We start from the raw sequence: 17,299 nt of genomic DNA on the forward strand, positions 1-17,299 counted from the left end.
GGACAAAGCCAGTATGAAGCGGGTCTATTTTTGGGCTCCTAATGGACTAGTTCCCATTCTCTAGTAGAGCCAGTCTAGCTGAATGATCTTCACCAGTCTTAAAGCTTCTGGATGCCTCCATTATTATTTTCCTGCCTTCATCTTTCCTCTTCTTTACTCCACTCCCCATATTTGCTCTCATGCTATGCTTACATTCATGGGATCATGTAAGACGGGAGGGGCTGTAACATTAGAAAATGTTCCTACATCAAGCTGCTATTCTTATGTCTCTCCCTTTCCCCCATCTCATCCTCCCTTGATTCCGCCAGTGCTGCTTCTATGTCATCATGTTTTTGGCATCAGACTGGGTAAATAAATGAAAAGCTTCCCTATCCCATGGTGCGGAGTGCACGGTGGCTGACTCTGTCAAATATCACTCATTCAGATGAGTAGGCCCGCTTAATGGATTTGTTTTGGTCTGCCCCTTCTATCTCATTCTCCCCTGTGCACATGACTCTCCTGCTAAGGTCTCGGTCTAAGCAACTTTTTCTCATAGTCTGCAGCTAAACAACCATTTGTGGCAATGGCAAGAGCTGAGAGAAAGGGCTTAGTGTGAAGAGTCTTACTCTTTGCTAGGTATAAGGACTGAACAATTAATTGATTTCAAATCGAAAACGCGATTTGAAACGGTGTGACTCACTGTAGGGGAAGTGGTTGAAAGCTACCGAAAAGGCCAGTGAGTGGATACACACCTCAACATCCTTCACTTTAGGTACTCATCTGTCCCCATTGCCAAGATCACCACGACGATGAGGAGAAGCAATGTCTTTAATTGAGCTTACAAAGGGCATATAGATCCACAGCCGCAGCCTGTGACATTTTCTTTCTTCACTGCATGTTTGAGTAGAAAGGGCAGATATTGAGAGAAACAAAAGAAAAAGATTAATACAATGAAAAGTGCTTAGACGTACATTGAGGTAGAAAAGTGCAGTGCAAGTCAGGGAGAACACAACTGCACTCTGCTGTCTCAGCATTGTGCTTATAATTCTCCCATTCCCCTGTCTTTGTTTCATCAAACCTCTCTCCCTCTCTGCCCTCCAACAAATCTCAAGGTTGACTTTTGTTTCTTCTTGACAGAAAACACTAAATGGAGAGATTTTGATCTCTTCCTGGGTGTGCGTTTGTGTGCGTGTGCAGCCACAGGTAAATGGACAGCTGAGACAGAAAATGCTTTTTATGTGTGTGTGGTTTGCTGAGTCAGGTTGTGCATGACGGACACTGAGCTGAGAGATGTCTGAGGGGAGAGTAACAGGGGATTCGTTACTGCCTCTCATAGCCGTTAAAGCCAGTACAAATGCTTGCCATCTCATGCCAAGAAAGTTAAAGAACAGTTCTCATTTGAGAGCATTTATTTTACTTAAGCTCATTGCCCTTTTCTTTTTTCCTCCTCTTGTGTCTGTTTCCTCCAAGATGGTTTTCCTCAGTCTCCCTCCCCTTTGTGTTTCTTTCTTACAAAATCAACCATTTGTGCCAGGGTGGACAGCTAGACAAATGATTTTGTCGGCCGTGGCAAGGCAGGGGGTAATTTTTAGGTGAGCGCGGCGTTTCAGAAAAACACTCGCCGCACTGAAATTAGAGGTTGTCAAATGCCGCACGTCTCCACTGATGGCCCAGCACGGCCCCCTTATGTTAATGTGGCATTTCGGCAAGAGGAAATAGAATTAGAATGAGGAGGTGGGTGCTGCCAGTGGTAGTTGGGTAACATTGTCACATGTGCAACCTTCTTTTTTTATTTTATAATGTTATCTGAAGGATGAACGTTCTTGCTTGCACGTAGCATTTGTTTTTGTTGTTAGGTATGTTGTCCAGAGAATTGATTTCCTAACCTACAGAACATTGGCTCCCTCTTTTACCCGTCATTAATGGCTCCTACTACACTCATGCTTAACCCACCATTGGCCTGTTAAATAGCGCTTCTGTGTTAGTTAATGTTAGCTTGAAGAGACTGACTCGGCAAGTACAGTTCTAAGATTTATAGTCGGCATGAGGACATCATGTTTTATACAATGTCATACAATTCAGTTTTGACCTTATCATTTCCAGAAATATTATCAATGAATGATCAAGCTGGGATAGGTTTTGCAATATCTGTCGAGGAGTTACAGGGCAGGTTATATTTATGGCTTTGAGATAAATACCCGGCCATCATCCTCAAGTTTCATGGACCTGAGGTTTATTTTTGACACACAATACACTCAAATAATTAACCCCCCGTTTTTTTAATATTCTCTCCATGTTATGCTTTCCTGATCTCCTCCCTGTATGATGTCACTGGCAATCCCCTCCGTTCATACTCAAAGCGTGTGTCTGTGTGTGTGCTGTTGTTGGTTTTTAGACTGATGTAATCTCTCCTCTGGACTGAATACCACTAGAATGAATTCATCTTTAGAGAGGGCTGGGAGTGGACCATGGAGCGCTGAGGTCATGTTGTTTTGAGAAGGAGTTGCTCCAGGCCCGGTCTCCTGGCTGGCTTGTTTGCACGGTTCCTTGCGATGTGTCCCGCAGGTGTTGTCCACACAGCTGAAGGCCAGATGTTTATATGTTTGCTTGTCAGTGTCTGTGAGTCCATCAATCACACTTTGTTTTAGTCTGTCAACTACAATATCCTATTTCAGCTTTGTTGTGAAATCCCCTCAAATGAATTCCACGGCTAAATCCCTTTTGTGTTTTTGTAGTGTTTTCATTTTCCCATCTTTTTTTTTAAAATAGGTGAAAATCATAGACTGTATAAGTAAAAATGTAGAATTATTCAATATAATTTAGGCCGACGTTCCAATTTTTAGCTTGAGTGTAAGATCAAGGCTTAGAGGTCAGGCAGGGTCTACCGAGGGCATCAATAGTTGAGTGTCAGGTTATCCCAGCTGGGGTTTAATATAGAGCTCCCCAACTGCCTGAAAGTTTCATGAGAGATGGAAATAGTGCCTACCACCCGCCCCCACTCCGCTCCACTCACACACCATTCCTTGTGGCCTCACCAGCCCTACAATTTTGTGTCAGCTGTTTCACACTCCAACTTAAGAAATTTGTCCTTGCAGATGCCTCGTTTATGATCCGGTTTCCATACCCTTTACTGCTGATTTAAACTTTTCAGTTCGGCAATGGCATGACTGTTTCTATAGTGATGGCAAACGTGAGAATCTAGAGAGTGTGACCGGTGTGTGTGTCCCCTATTATGGGGTGTTATTACTGCAGCCGTCGCTCCCCATCCAACTGGGACACACACACGGGTTTACACACACAGACACACAGGCTGGTCAGGATGAATGAATGCTGTTTTTCTCAACCTGCATAGCATTTCTCTACGTGCGTGTGTGTGTGTGTGTGTGAGTGAGAGTGTGAGATTAGGGGCAGTCAAAGTGGGGTGTGTGGGGAATTAAGAGGCGAGTGTGTGTGTGTGTATGAGCGTGTGTGTGAGAGGGGTCCATTAGTTTTATCTGACAGAGGGATCAGATCTGAAGGCATGTACCCTGAGCCTGAGCGATTCTCTGCGTCTTTTCTCTCCACCTGCCCAGCTGCTTGCACAGGCTACTCTATTAGGAAACAGCCACTGGGGAGTACCAAGCAGAAAATAAGACGGTGGCATTAACCCCCTAAATAATGCTGCACAATACTTTTGCATATATAGTTATTTAAACACAAAAACACTGCACCTTTTTTAATCTGTTCTGTTAAGAAAAATCCCGTTTTCTTACAGATAATAGGATGTATCCATGCTTAGCTGTCTTTGTACACTGGGAGGCTTTGATCATTTTTAGTGTACTCTCCAAATACAGGCTTACACAACTGTTTGTCAATTAATGACAAATAATACAAGTAAACTGACGTGTGTGTTTTCTTTGTTTTGTTTCAACAAAGATTTATATGCTACATTAAGCCTCTGCTTAGAAGGCAAAATCAATATGATGGTGATATATCAAATACTCAAATTGCTCAAATGTTTACTTCAAAAAGGTTTGATTGTGCTATTGTTGTTCAGTGGCTTACCCCGGTGCACATGTTTGTGTGTTTTCAGAGATCAACAGAGTGCGTAAAGACATGTACAGCGACTCAGTGAATGGCCTTGTGGAGAGACACCCTCTGGAGCTGCCTGAAGCTATGGGACCCATCGTTCACCTGCAGGAAAAACTCTTTGTGCCTGTCAAAGAATACCCCGATGTAAGTAGCACCTTTACACTTCTCTCACACTATGGAACCTTTAGCTAAAGCCAGTGTTTCTATCAACAGCTTAATAGGCAGCTCTGACCAGATGACATTCTTTATATATGTGGACATATACATGATCCACACATACAGGCGTTGGTTGTCTTGCCTTTGGCCGTCTTTGTGGTACGTCATCCCTGGAATGACAGCTGCGGATAGTTGAGCAATCTGTCACGCTGAGGACATAGCAGGACCCCTCTCTCATTCCTCCTGTTGTACCTTCTTGCTCATTTCTCATGCGCTCCACTCTTAGCTCCATTTTCTTGTTCATTTATAGTCGTTGAACACACAACTCTTGACTTTGTTCTTCTTAGTTTTAGTTTAGCAACAATAGTTGCTGGTCTTGTAGTATGTGAACCTAGTTGTTAACCGACTGCCGCTGAAGCTATATCAGGTAGCAGTCTAAATTGGTCCTGGTCTGGGGAAAACATGGCATGCTGGGATGTTTATGAGCCTACTCAGCGGTAGATCAGTGCTGAGACGGAGAGTTGAGTAGATTGAGAGGAGTGTCATGAAAAGTAAACCACAATTCAACAATCCTTTTGGATTTACCACTCACATTGGTGAGAACGGCGGCATAAACGTATTTTCTCAGATTGAAAGACACACATTTACATGCATGTGAACCGAACACACACACACACACACACACACACACACATCTTTAAAGAATGATGATGTTGGCTTTACTAAAGAGAGGAGTCGGTATAAGGCGTTGTCTGGCGAAGGACAGCTGTGTATGTGTTTTTATTATTGTGTGTGTGTGTGTGTTTTAACTTTTGACCACATCCAGTCAGCCTACTCCCTGTCCTCATGGTAATCGTCAGCACACACATGAACGGTCGTGTTACGTCTTGAGGAGCGACGTTTCTCTCTCTACGTAATCCCTGTAGCCTGCAGTGAGGAAATTAATGGAGGGAGGCAACGAGGGATAAGAGACACTGTAGCGCAGGGCAGGGCCCAGCCAGGCGTGGATTGCATTTCCCCCCTCACAAAATTGATAAAACGCACCAGGGACTTGCTGGAATCATCTTAGCTCCAGCTGACCCTAAGATTAGACCCCAGCCCTTTGAACTCATACTCCTTTCACCTTTTCATCTGTAGGTCCAGGACTTGGTGCAGTTTTTCGCGTGCCACTGCCAATTGCTTAATTTTTCAATAATTATCATATATCTTGGCGTGATATTTATTTAGTTGCAAAGTTCAGTGTAAGGGTAAAACCACACCTGTCTGACATAATTAATGCATACATAGCATGTACTCGTGTGCTGTAAAATTTGAAACCGAAAATAACATGCATAGACGTCTACCATTAAAGGGAAACTGTATGTGTGTAGTACGACTGACCCTGTCTCAATGGATAGTTGCAGTTTAATTGTCTGGTCAGAATTATCATTGTCAAATTAGTTTTTTTTTTAAAGCCAATTATTTAATTTTAATGTGCAATCTGATATTCTCTGGATAGCATGCTATTTAAAGATATAAAGCGACAACCCTTATTGCCTGTCTAGTTATGTTTTTCATTACTAGAAAAATTAGCCTATTGTGTGTTTGTGCTAATTCTGTAAATGGCCAAATACAATTTTATAGAAGAGGGAGGCAGAGGTTGGTTACAACCTGTGGCTGTAAAGACACTAATGGAATGACAAACACACACACACAAGCTATTAAAAGTGCGGCATCCTCAGATGACCCTTGATGTGTTATGCTGCTCTGCTAAAAACAGGGCTATAACTTGTGTTTATGAGCTGCCGTGAAAGCTACTAAATTAATTAGGCTTCCCCCTGGTGGCCGAGATGACTCACTGATGACCTTAATGACACATTTATACACACACTAACATGCACATTAAGGAGGTGCAAGACAAATACACATTCATGGTGTTGCAAAAATGGCACATACTTCACTTTTTTTTCACTCTGTTATTTTGGTACACACACATGCACACCCCTTCCACCAAGTGTGGTCATTAAGTCTGAAGGCAACAAGGAAAATGCCCGATAGCCTTGTTATATATAGATGTGATGATTGCAACCAGGGGAAATCAGCGGCAGCTCTTAATGGATTTTTTTTCTACTTCTGCCGCTCCTGTTCTCAGAAATATACCTGTCTGCAACAAATTGTATGTGCAAGAACAGTTTTCCACTACTTACACTAAACAGCACACACACAATTGATGTCCATGTGTTTTAAGATTTCTGCAGAGCTGGCCATCAAAGCGACCATTGCATGCACATGAAACACCCAGTGTGCCAGTGTAGCTTGTAATAAGTTATGCAGGCGATTCCCTTCCCTGGACTTGTTTTCCCTGCTGCTTTCACAGCTTTTGCAATTTCGAGAGAATGAACTTTGGGATTTCATTATTTGAACAGCAGCCAATTGCGCTACTGTGTGTTCAACCGTGACGTAGAATGTAGTTTGTTTTGTGACTCCATAGTTTGAATATTGAGAGTGAGCTACAGTGTCTATATCCAGTCAGTGTTTTCAAGGAGGACAAGTGGTGGAATTGTTTATTAATGGTGTAAGAGGGGAGATGATGTAGGATAAGATTGAAAAGGAAGAGCGGAAAGAATTGATAGAGAGAGGGGAAAACAAATCTCACTTCCTATCCCCATCTGCCCACCGCTTAAAGTGAAGGAAACAGAAAAAGAAAATTATTAGTCTTGGGAATATTTTCCCCCCGCTCATATTTCCGTCTGATTTCCAAGATTCCCTCCATTGAGAAGACCTGTCTGTGTCTGTGTGTGTGCCTGTGTGTGTGTGTGTGTGTGTGTGTGTGTGTGTGTGTGTGTGTGTGTGTGTGTGCGCGTGTAAGTGTGTCTCCGATGTAATTCTAGGCTCTCCGAAGAAAGCAGGAAAGGATTTCCAAGTTTCTGCTTTGTGTGTTTGGCATCAGCTCACCTGCCACGGAAAATTTGTCAGCTTTCGTAATATATTTCCCCTATCTATTCCTTCTTTCCACACTTGGCTTGATTTTGTGGGACACCTGCCATCCACTTGCCTCCTGCCACTGTTTCCACTTTCATTGAAAAACGTACGTTTAGCCGCCATATCCTCATGCCGAGGTCACACTTGCTTATGAGGCTTTATGTCTCTTCTACCTGTCCCCTGCTCTCGTTTCACCGGTAGATAATTAGATTGTCCTGGTGCCTGGATGCAGTGCAGCATGTCAATTCTACCAAAATAACTTGCATTGCCAGCATTACCTCTACTCTAATTCCCTTAAGTGTGTCCCTCTTCTGGCCTGTGTGTCCCCCACATCTGTCTGTAAACGTGTTTGTGTGTAGGCCCTGTGTCTCTATCACTCTGTCTGCCGGTGTGTCTGTCTACCCGCTCCCTCGCCGTTCTTCAAAGTCAGCCATTTCCCGATGTCGTCAGTGGTGCAGAGCGCTGTGAAGCGTCACCGCGGTGACTGCGTCTTGACTGACAGCTGAGTCGCAGGCTATCTGATAACTTCAACCTTCAATTAAACGCTATCTGTGGCTCCGCTTCTCTCCCAAGCACATGCGCTCTCTCTCTCTCTCTCGCACACACACACACACACACACACACACACACACACACTGATAGCCAGCTGACTGACAGCTCAGCATGTCATTTCCGTTAACCTTCAGGCATCTGATAGGATGTGTGACATGTCTTTTAAGGGTGTCTCTGTCTCCACTTTATTCTTTGTATTTGCCAACTGTTAGCTGGGGTGTTGGGCAGGTGACTGGGTCATAGAGAAGTGCTCAGAAGTGAAAATAAACGCATGCACACATGGACAATACTTATGCTGTGCTGACACGTATGAAATGGACCCTCATGTAGATGTTAGTTATTGCCAACAGGATTGTCTGAACTGTTTACAAAGGTCTGTGAACTGAAAACGGCTATGAATGTTGGTATTTCTCTGGCATTAGCGTTTGTCTGTTTGGGATTTTCCATGGTACTAAAGGTTGTTTGCTGCAGTAATGGAATCCTTTTAACCCCCCCACCCCTCCCCCCATTCTTACTCTTCCACTCCACCTGTCGTCTCCACACTAAATATCCTCGGAGGAACAGATGTTTGATCCCTCTGCATTTCTACATGTTTTGGTTATTAGTCTGTGTATTGAAGGCTAATGAATCCAATTGAACACTGAAAATGACTTGATGAATTGATCAATATACTGCACTCAGTTGTTGGAGACAGATACATTGATTATTTATTTAATTTTTTTTATCAAAGTATTAAAGCTAGGAAAAAGGTGCTCATCAACTTTGCCTTGTCTCAGACATTTATATTTTACATGGTGCTCTCTTCAAGTAAAAAAAAAAAAAAAAAGCTGATAAAAGAATAGTAAAGGTATCCATAGATATCATGAAATCATAACTACTAACACTTACAATACATACATTTATGGATTATTTTTGTTCTTCATTGCCATCCATTAGGATTACATGTATTCTGCCCTTTCATGACTCCTACTCAGAGGTTATTAAGATATTAAAGAATGACGCACAGCTTATAAAGTGCTTTTTTATTGTACTACGACATGCTATTACATGTTTACATGTCCGCTGTTTGTCAGGTTTTGGAGAGGGTGTGTACACATTAGCTTCTTAACCCGACGATGCTTCGCTTCGACTGCAATGCATAAATCAGGACCACGAGACTGCCTTGGACCTTTTTCTGTTTCGCTGCAGTCAAATTGCCCAGGCCATAGCAGCCCAGTTCCCTGCACGGGGAAAAGTCATTAAGCTCTGTTCCCAAGAGGGTGTCATCACTTATCATGCCAAGCTCCTGATATCCTTCTGACCCCCTTAAGTCATTACCAGTCCTGGAAATGTACTGTCCCACACCTCACCTCACTGAGGGAGCAGCAGAGTGGAGCAGTCTGAAAATCTTGAGCTAGCTAGCCAGCCATGCGTGGAGTTGATTATGATTTGACGAATGGATTGGTTTTTCTAGTTGGCTGTTTTGATGAGGAAAGTAATTACAAGCATAATTTAAACAGAGAGCACTCTATTTGTTTTAGTCAGTTCAGTTGACATGACGATGGAGCAACACATGTAAGCCGTTTGGTTTGTATTTATAACTGCAGAAATGACAGTGATCGCTTGCATACTAGCTTGTAAGCTGAGTTAAGCCGAGAGGTGAAAACAGAGAATAATGGACAAAGGAGGCAGGCTGACCACACAGGGATCAAAAGCTTCACCAGGGACATAATGTTGCTTTATTATACAGTGTCTCTGTCCATAGGCTGATGCAGAATTTTAGACAAATATCAATCTAAATGTGTTTTGTTTGAAGAAAAAAAAAAGAATTCAGAACAGTATTAATACTCTCACACATTAATTTAATGATCACACTTACACAAATTTGGCAAGGGTCTTTTTATTAAATGTTGTTCAGTATCTACATTTTAATAACTATTTTCTTTTACTGCAGCTCACTTATCTAAACACACACTTTGACGTCTTCAAGACTACCAGCCGACGTCAATCTTTCCTCTTCCAATCTCAGTCTTTTCTGCTCTGTATTTCTACCCAGCCTGCAACCCCGAAATAAACCCAAACAGAATTATCAAAGGAGCCACGGTTTATGCGCTAAATGCTGGGTGTGCGGAATAGAGAGCTTTGAAGTCTATAGGGCTTTGAGGCGAAAATGTCACCATTGTAATCTTAAGTCAAATTTCTACTCCTTCATTGCCCCCGCCTCACCTCCGCTGTCCCTCCTGTAAGATCAAGCATGCAAAACGCTTTACATTAGGCACCTGTCTTCTACCAATTTCCATATTTATTTTTTACTGTGAGGAAAAGGGTATTTTAGAGCTGTGTTTGGTGTGGGTTGTGTGAATTGGTCCACAATGCAAAAGTATGCAAGATGGATTAATTGAATGATGGAACCTTTTACACCCTGAAGTGATAAAAGGCTGAGACAGCCAGCTGGGTGGGTGGCAAGGGAGGTCATATGTGGTCAGGGAGAAACATTGATTTGCGCTGTGTGAGAGACCCATGCACTACAGGAGGATGACAGATTATATGCAGAAGAGGAAGGGCAAGATCCTGTGTAATAAGACAAGGAGGAAAAGGAAGCCTGCTCAGTTTCCACAAGCTATGAATGGATACATTAAAAAAATGAGGAGTTATGGAAGTATGTGTTTTAGCAACTAAAGAGCAGTGTGCCCTCTGTGAAGCCTCCATAGACTGCCAAGTTATCTTGGGTATGAGGAAAAAGGGAGTTTTAGCTGTGATACATGGTTACTTATTACTTTGGTATGAGAGGTTGCACAACGTAAGGGAGGGTATCCAGAGTGAGAGGACGAATGATAAAATAAGGAGACATAAAGACGGGGGAGAGAAGTCCGTGCCTGGTGTAACCACAGAATCCACCTTGCCTTGATACAAAGCGCTGAATGAACTTAACTTTTCCCTCATTTCCATAAGCGCGACGAGGCCGTATAATAACTGATTGGTATTCTCCTCGCGGCTCGGGCCTTGCTCTTCGATAAGCTCCATGCTCACACAGCCAGAGCCCTCAGCATGATCTCATTTCCTGTCTCCCAACCACCACAAACAAACGCCGTCAACATTCACAATTGTTCTGCTTCTCTGAACACTGTTGTTGGAATTACTGTTGTTTCTCAGTTGTTCACACACACAAAAAAACAATGCACACAAGCACACAACCCCATGTGACAATCAGCTCCTGGTTGCCGAGGGTGTCTGCAAGTTCACTCGTACACCGTGGTTACACACACACACTCTCGCTCATAGACACACATCGGCATGGGCGTAGATATGCTCACAACATAAAACCCGCCTGTGGAGTAGCGATAACCGGGTCTAAACAAAGGCCCTTTAATGTTAGTGTAAGCCCTTGTCCATAAGGGGGCTTTGGATGTATGTGTAACGTGTCTGTCTGTCTTTCTGTGTTTTGCACACAAACTGTTTATTTATGCAGTGTGCGCTTCTCTGTATTTGTGTTTTGTTTGAAAAACTTAAAATGAGAGGCAAAAGAGTTAAACAGAGCTACTACTTGTACATATTTATTTTGTTTAACACCAGATTTTTTTTTGTTAAGTCGTTGGGCGGGATCAAACAATGTGAATATGTAACTATTAGTGATTATAATCGTAACAATAATAATCCTTAAACACATATGTATTCTTTAAAGCCTGTTAAATTTCCCCCAAAATGTCTGTCACTACAGCCTGCTTTGCAGAGCTTAGGAAATCCAGCCAAAAAGCCATGGTGTTTCCCTAGACGTGAGTTTTTTATTATTATTTCAGTGTAGGGAGCCAGTGGAGCTGATGTACCTGCAGGAATATAAAAGATGAAAAGTATCTTTTTTTAGTTTTGTGTGGAGGCTGGATAGTTGAGGTGAAGAGCGGATGGTGTATTTGGCAGTGAGGACACTGTATTCATCCTGCTGCTGAGTGGAGTTCCTGGCAGGCTGAATGGCCCTGCACCCTTCTGATAACTCACCCGCTTGGCTTCCCATTGTCTCTACATTCCACTGCCTTAAAATGGAGGTCGCCTTTTTCTAACAACATATCAACATCCATGAGAAGAATGACAACAAAAAGCCCCTCGGTGCAGTGCAGGAAGCCAGGGAGAAGAGAGGAGCCATTCGCCCCAGCTAGAATTGGGCTGCATTCCATCACTCAGATGATTTTTGCATCATTTTCTCCCCCAGTAGAGTAACACTAACAAAATGCAATGTTTAATTAACATGAGATGTTATTGCTTGTGACATTATTAACAATTTGTGATGGAGATGCTTGAAGCGGATACATAAACATAGGGTGTGTGTCTGAATGAGACTGGTGGTAACTGCTTTGCCAGACCAACATGTTTGTGTGACTTTGTGCAAATGCCTCTGTCATCATTTAAAATACATCTGACACTAGTAAACCCAGTAAACACTCACAAGTCTTTACTCCATGGGGGGTGATGGCAATAAAACCTGAGCCACACAGTTGTTACGGCCTGCCCTAACCCTTTACCTTTGAGCACCCTTGCAGTTAAGTTGAGTTCCACATCTAGAGTGGGGAAAACTGTAAGAAAGAAAAATGTGGTGGCAGTGTGTTGGCTCTCCTAGCACTGGCAATACAAGACATAAGGAACATTAGCTCCTATTGTGTCATCATCTCTAACCTTTTCTCTCTTTATATATCTCTCGAGCTTTCTTTCCACCCGGCCCCGCTCACTGTCAAGCCCAATCGTTATCAACATATTCATGTCCTCAGAGAAAGCACTTCTGCTGTCAAAGAGAGGGTGGCATTAGCAACAAAGTAAAAAGAAGTGCAGAGAATAAAATATGTCTTTCTGTCTCTTTTTAGGAGGGGGGGGGGGCTACCTTGTGTGTTTAGAATCAGCTGCACTTTTTGCCCTTCTCTTGTCTATTTGACATCTAGAGCTGGATCTGAAAATAAACTTCTGTATTTGTTTAATATATTCATAGTGTATAAATCTGATGGGATTTGATCTGACGGAGGATGTTTTAGCCTGTTAAACTGCCACACGTCCTATCTGACAGGAAATGAAGACACTTTTTGTTCAAACCTGTAGCTGTGGGTGCTAAAGGACAGCTAGCTTGGCAGTGCATTACTAGGCTGTATAGAAGTACAACCTTACACTGTCGCTGTAGCTTCTGTGTTTGTAGGTTAGAGGCGATTTGGGGTTCACCCTTGTCAGTAGCGGGTACTGTGATTCAGACAGACAGCTCTCTCCCGTGCTCCTTGGTTGTGTGTGTGTGTGTGTGTGCGTGCGTGCGTGCGTGTGTGTGTGTGTGTGTGTGTGCCGGAAGCAAGCCATCAGCTCAGGGGACTGGTACCGCTGCATCCTTTACTAGGCGCAGTCTCTCACCAATAGCCCCTGCACCAGTTTCCTTCATTTGTTTCACTGAGACAAACGGTTGAATTGTGATAGAGAAACACGCATGAAGCCAGTGTAGCTGAATGCTATGAGCATCCTCGGAGACTTTAGCATCACAGGGTGTGTCCTTCCTTCCAGTCACTCGGACAAAGAAAGCTACAGCCTGGAGGTTTTGATCATCCACACTAATGTTTGTTAATGTAGTTTAGGGTAAATACACTCATCACAATGTTCATTTGTAATCCCTTTGTAATTAAATTTGACTTCTTTGATGGTGTTTTGGATTTTGCAGTGGCATTGATGCGGTGGAGTGCGTAAGCAGATTTGACTGAGTTTAAACATTGAATGCACCAGCAACAATGTTAGCAGTTCAAGAGACGAGCATTTGTGCTTCTCAAGGAAAGCTCTCCACTTTGCCAGTGAGCCTTTATTTAATATTTCAGTTTTGGAAATTTTTGTGGGAGTAAAAAATGTATAAATTCAATAGTGTCAGACTCAGACATCTCTTACGACTCATGTTCAGCATCAGCCGCTGTTTAACCACGGTTGGTTTGTTTGCCTCTTTTTTTGTATGTGTCACTGTGCTCCCTCTCTCCCCTGCTCTCCTCCTTTCTTTCTGTTTTTACTTTGGCTGAAAATTGTGTTGGATTATTTCAACACATTTTCCCCTTATCCCATTAGAAGCCAGTTTCAAGTGGAGGAGGATTATGTCCCTAAATACCTTTTTCCTTTTCTGTACAAAGCTCCAAAGCCACACAGCAGTGAAAAGGTGCCTTGATAAGAAATGTGTCACTTACAAAACCTCGCCGTACAACTCCCGTCCACCTCATTTTCTCCTTGTTTCCTTCCTACCCACCATTCCCACCCAGTTTACTCTATTCTTATTTTACATGTACTTGCCTTGGGTCGGTAATTGAAATAAGGGAAAGGCAGACACTTTGGCCCTTGGATTGGAAATCAAGCAAAGCTGAAAAACAACTGACAACAGGAAAAACATTTTGTGAAAATAATCTTTAAGAAGCCTGTGTTACATTTGAATACTCTTGTTACCATGTTGTGGAGAAACAAACCCCAATCTATGCTAATTTGCCAATGTTGCACGCGAGAAAGCACGGCCAACTGGGGGGCCACATTTGTTTGTACTAGAAAGGCAGAAAGAAACGTGCATATGTATGTTGTGCTGTGCACTCGATGCGGCATGATATTCAGCAAAGCTGATGTCATGCTCCATAGAAGCCCATGGATAGCTGAATCTGTGTGTATGTTTGTTTCTCTTTGTGTATCTATTTGCATATATACATAATACTGCCAATTTTCATTTCATTTCATATAACTTTTATTTGTCCTCAAGAGACCAATTGTCCTGTGTTGAGCAAATTCAGGATGAACTTTGCTCTTTGAATTTAAAGGCGGTCTGATATCATAAACTGACGTCTTGACGCAAAGGGAATTTATATGTCTGACTGGTTTATTTCTGTCTCTGTATCTGCAGTATAACTTTGTGGGGAGAATCCTTGGCCCTCGGGGACTCACAGCCAAACAGCTGGAAGCAGAGACGGGATGCAAAATCATGGTGCGAGGCAAGAGCTCCATGAGAGACAAGAAGAAGGTAAGCTCATCAGCGTGGATGTGTCATTTTATAATAAAGCGATTTAAAAACGCATTAAACACACTTGGCACTCATTTGTTAAGATTACCCAAAAAAATCCTACAACTATTTATAACTCACTTCTTTCTTTGATTTACACAATAATGCGAAAATGGGACTGTTTTGGAACAAAAACAAACCACCAGCCCTGTAGCAACATGAGGCAGACACACACTTGGTTGATGCCTGGTGGCTGCATTCTGATATTTGATAGGGCTGTTTGCAAAATGCTGTGCAGTGGAAAGTACAGAAGGCAGTAGTAAAGCGGACAGTTAAGGCCAGGGGCTGCCTCTATTTCTGGACCTACTGAGCTGAGGTTGGAGACATAAAAGGCTACTGTTGTGTGTCTATCCTTAAACTCATGGGGAGAACTTACAATTTTCCAAACAATATGATGAAATATCTTTTAACAGCCACATATAAACCATTTTAAAACCAGACTCGCAAACTGTTGCAAAATAATGTTGATACAAGTCAGACCATGTGTTGTTGTTGTCCTGCGTTGCACAGCTATTAGGGCAACTTTGCATCAGTGTGTCTTCTTAGCCTCCAAAGTTGACTCACAGCATATTTCAGCTGCCTACATCTTACATTTTGATACAGCATATAATGCAGCTAAAGCAGATGATTAAACAAGAAAAACCTGAGCTTTGAATGCTTCATGCTTACATGACTCCCTAAGGGCTGCCAAAGTGTGTCAGATCAGGTTTGCTGATGTACTTTGAAGTTACTGTGAGGACAAATTGACGGTTTTGAAAACTGTGGTATTTGAAGCATCTGTGCATGTTTTGCCCATGGGGTTCAGGCGTGCTATAATGGCTGCTTTCGGCTTGTTTTCCTGTTTTATTTTAGTTTTTCTTCATTGCGTGACATTTTTTGGAGTTGCATCTTTGTATTTTAATCGCAACCTTTTGTCTGTAGATCCCAGTTGATCTGTTTTGCCAGTTGGCGCTATACTACAATGCATTTACAAGTCAAAATTGTGATTATTAATATACAGTATACATATTTTTCTTTCATTTTAATCACCTCCTCTATACAAACACTTGCACAAACACAGTCCACAGTGCACCAGAACAGAAACAGGTTTCATATACATAGATATTCACAGATTTTCAGCTGAGTCATAATCTTAGAAGATCCAGTTTGCTGCAGGGCCAACGTTTTAAATGGCTCAGCCATTTGTATGTTAATTCCTATCTCTCAGTGTGTCTCACAGAGAAAGGTGAAGACACTCTGCTATGTTTTTTTCTGTGAAGTAGCTCAACAGGAGGGAAACACGTTTCAGCATGTATAAAAACCGACACATATACTTTACGTTCATCTGAGCACATTACATAACTGTTATGATTACTACATTCGTCATCACTTACCATCTTAAAACTGAATTACTGTTGTAGTGATGGTACAATATAAGATTTGAAGACTTAAAAAAAAGGTCCAGTCAGTTGAGCATTTATTGAAAATACAGACGAGCAGGAAATTATATTCTCAGTGTTTTGATATGGGATCCAAAAAAAATGTTTCATAATAGGCATGACTGCTACTTAAATGGTGGTTTATTGAAGGTTTGAAGTAAATGGGAAAAGAATATGAAGGCTGCAGACGGAGCTGTATGCACATATCTGTACAATTACATTATTTTGGCAGCATTCTACACACGGCTTTACTTGATGTAGCTGTCAATTGTCCCTGTCTATCCCTTACCCTGGAGTACACTGTCTGTCTGGTTTAGATATTTACCATAATGTATGGTTAAGCCGAGGAAAAGACGATGAAAAAAAAAAAAAAAACACACCCAATGATGTGGCCGTTTCCCCCCTTTTCAGCGCTCACTGTTAATAAATCACAAGAATCGCTATCAGGTTTGCTCCCCTCTACCTCTAAATCTTTTGGATGGGCTGAGAGTGTCATAACTGTGGCTCAACCCCAGACAAAGCCTCAGCCGTATAGCCTCCAGTCACTGCATCCTCACACCCCTCAGTATTTTCAACTTGATGCCCCGTGGCAGTCAGAGGAAGCCGCGGGAGCAGCTTAAGCCAGTGTGTTTATTCAGGATCCATTAGCGGCAGCGTTTTTATGCTCTCAATAATTCAGCTGGTTGCTCCGTGCCGGGGCCACACTGCCTGGCGGGGAGTCGGCTCACTGGAGCTATGCAGAGTGGGAGAACGTCAAGCCAGAGTCTGAAGGAGAGAGAGAGAGAGGAGGACAGTAGAATAAATAACAATGGCAAGAGAAGACGTTAATCGGATCAAGGAGAAAAGTGAAAAGCGGAGACCAAAGATAATGCTTATAATTAGGAATGTCCTGATCCCCTTTATTCACTCCTCTCCACTATGAAATTGTTTTATTACTCAAAGTCTACCAATAGAGTTTTTATTATTTATTTAATTTTTTCCGCATACAACTTAGTTACCCTTAGCCTTTATTCACCCTGCAGTACAGATTTGTTTTGATTGGTTTCTTAAAAAATGTCTCTGCAAATTATTTTGACGTTGTCATTGAGTTCCGTTAGCAGTGGCCAGACAATGTGTTATCTCACAGAGGGTTTCTTAAATTTAAAATATG

The 17,299-nt window shown here is 42.3% G+C and overlaps 1 protein-coding gene across 6 annotated transcripts in view; it reads left to right on the forward strand.

Moving 5' to 3' along the window:
* Positions 1–17,299, forward strand: part of qkia (QKI, KH domain containing, RNA binding a) — a 72,053-nt gene that overhangs the window by 22,227 nt on the left and 32,527 nt on the right. For all 6 annotated transcript variants that reach the window (XM_080041850.1, XM_080041853.1, XM_080041849.1 and 3 more), the window contains exons 2-3: positions 4,052–4,194; positions 14,576–14,692. In XM_080041850.1, coding sequence (XP_079897976.1) covers positions 4,052–4,194; positions 14,576–14,692 — 260 coding nt within the window. The remainder of the gene's footprint in view (positions 1–4,051; positions 4,195–14,575; positions 14,693–17,299) is intronic.

The sequence above is a fragment of the Ammodytes marinus genome, assembly GCF_949987685.1.
Source record: "Ammodytes marinus genome assembly, chromosome: 15".
NCBI classification, from domain to species: Eukaryota; Metazoa; Chordata; class Actinopteri; order Uranoscopiformes; family Ammodytidae; genus Ammodytes; species Ammodytes marinus.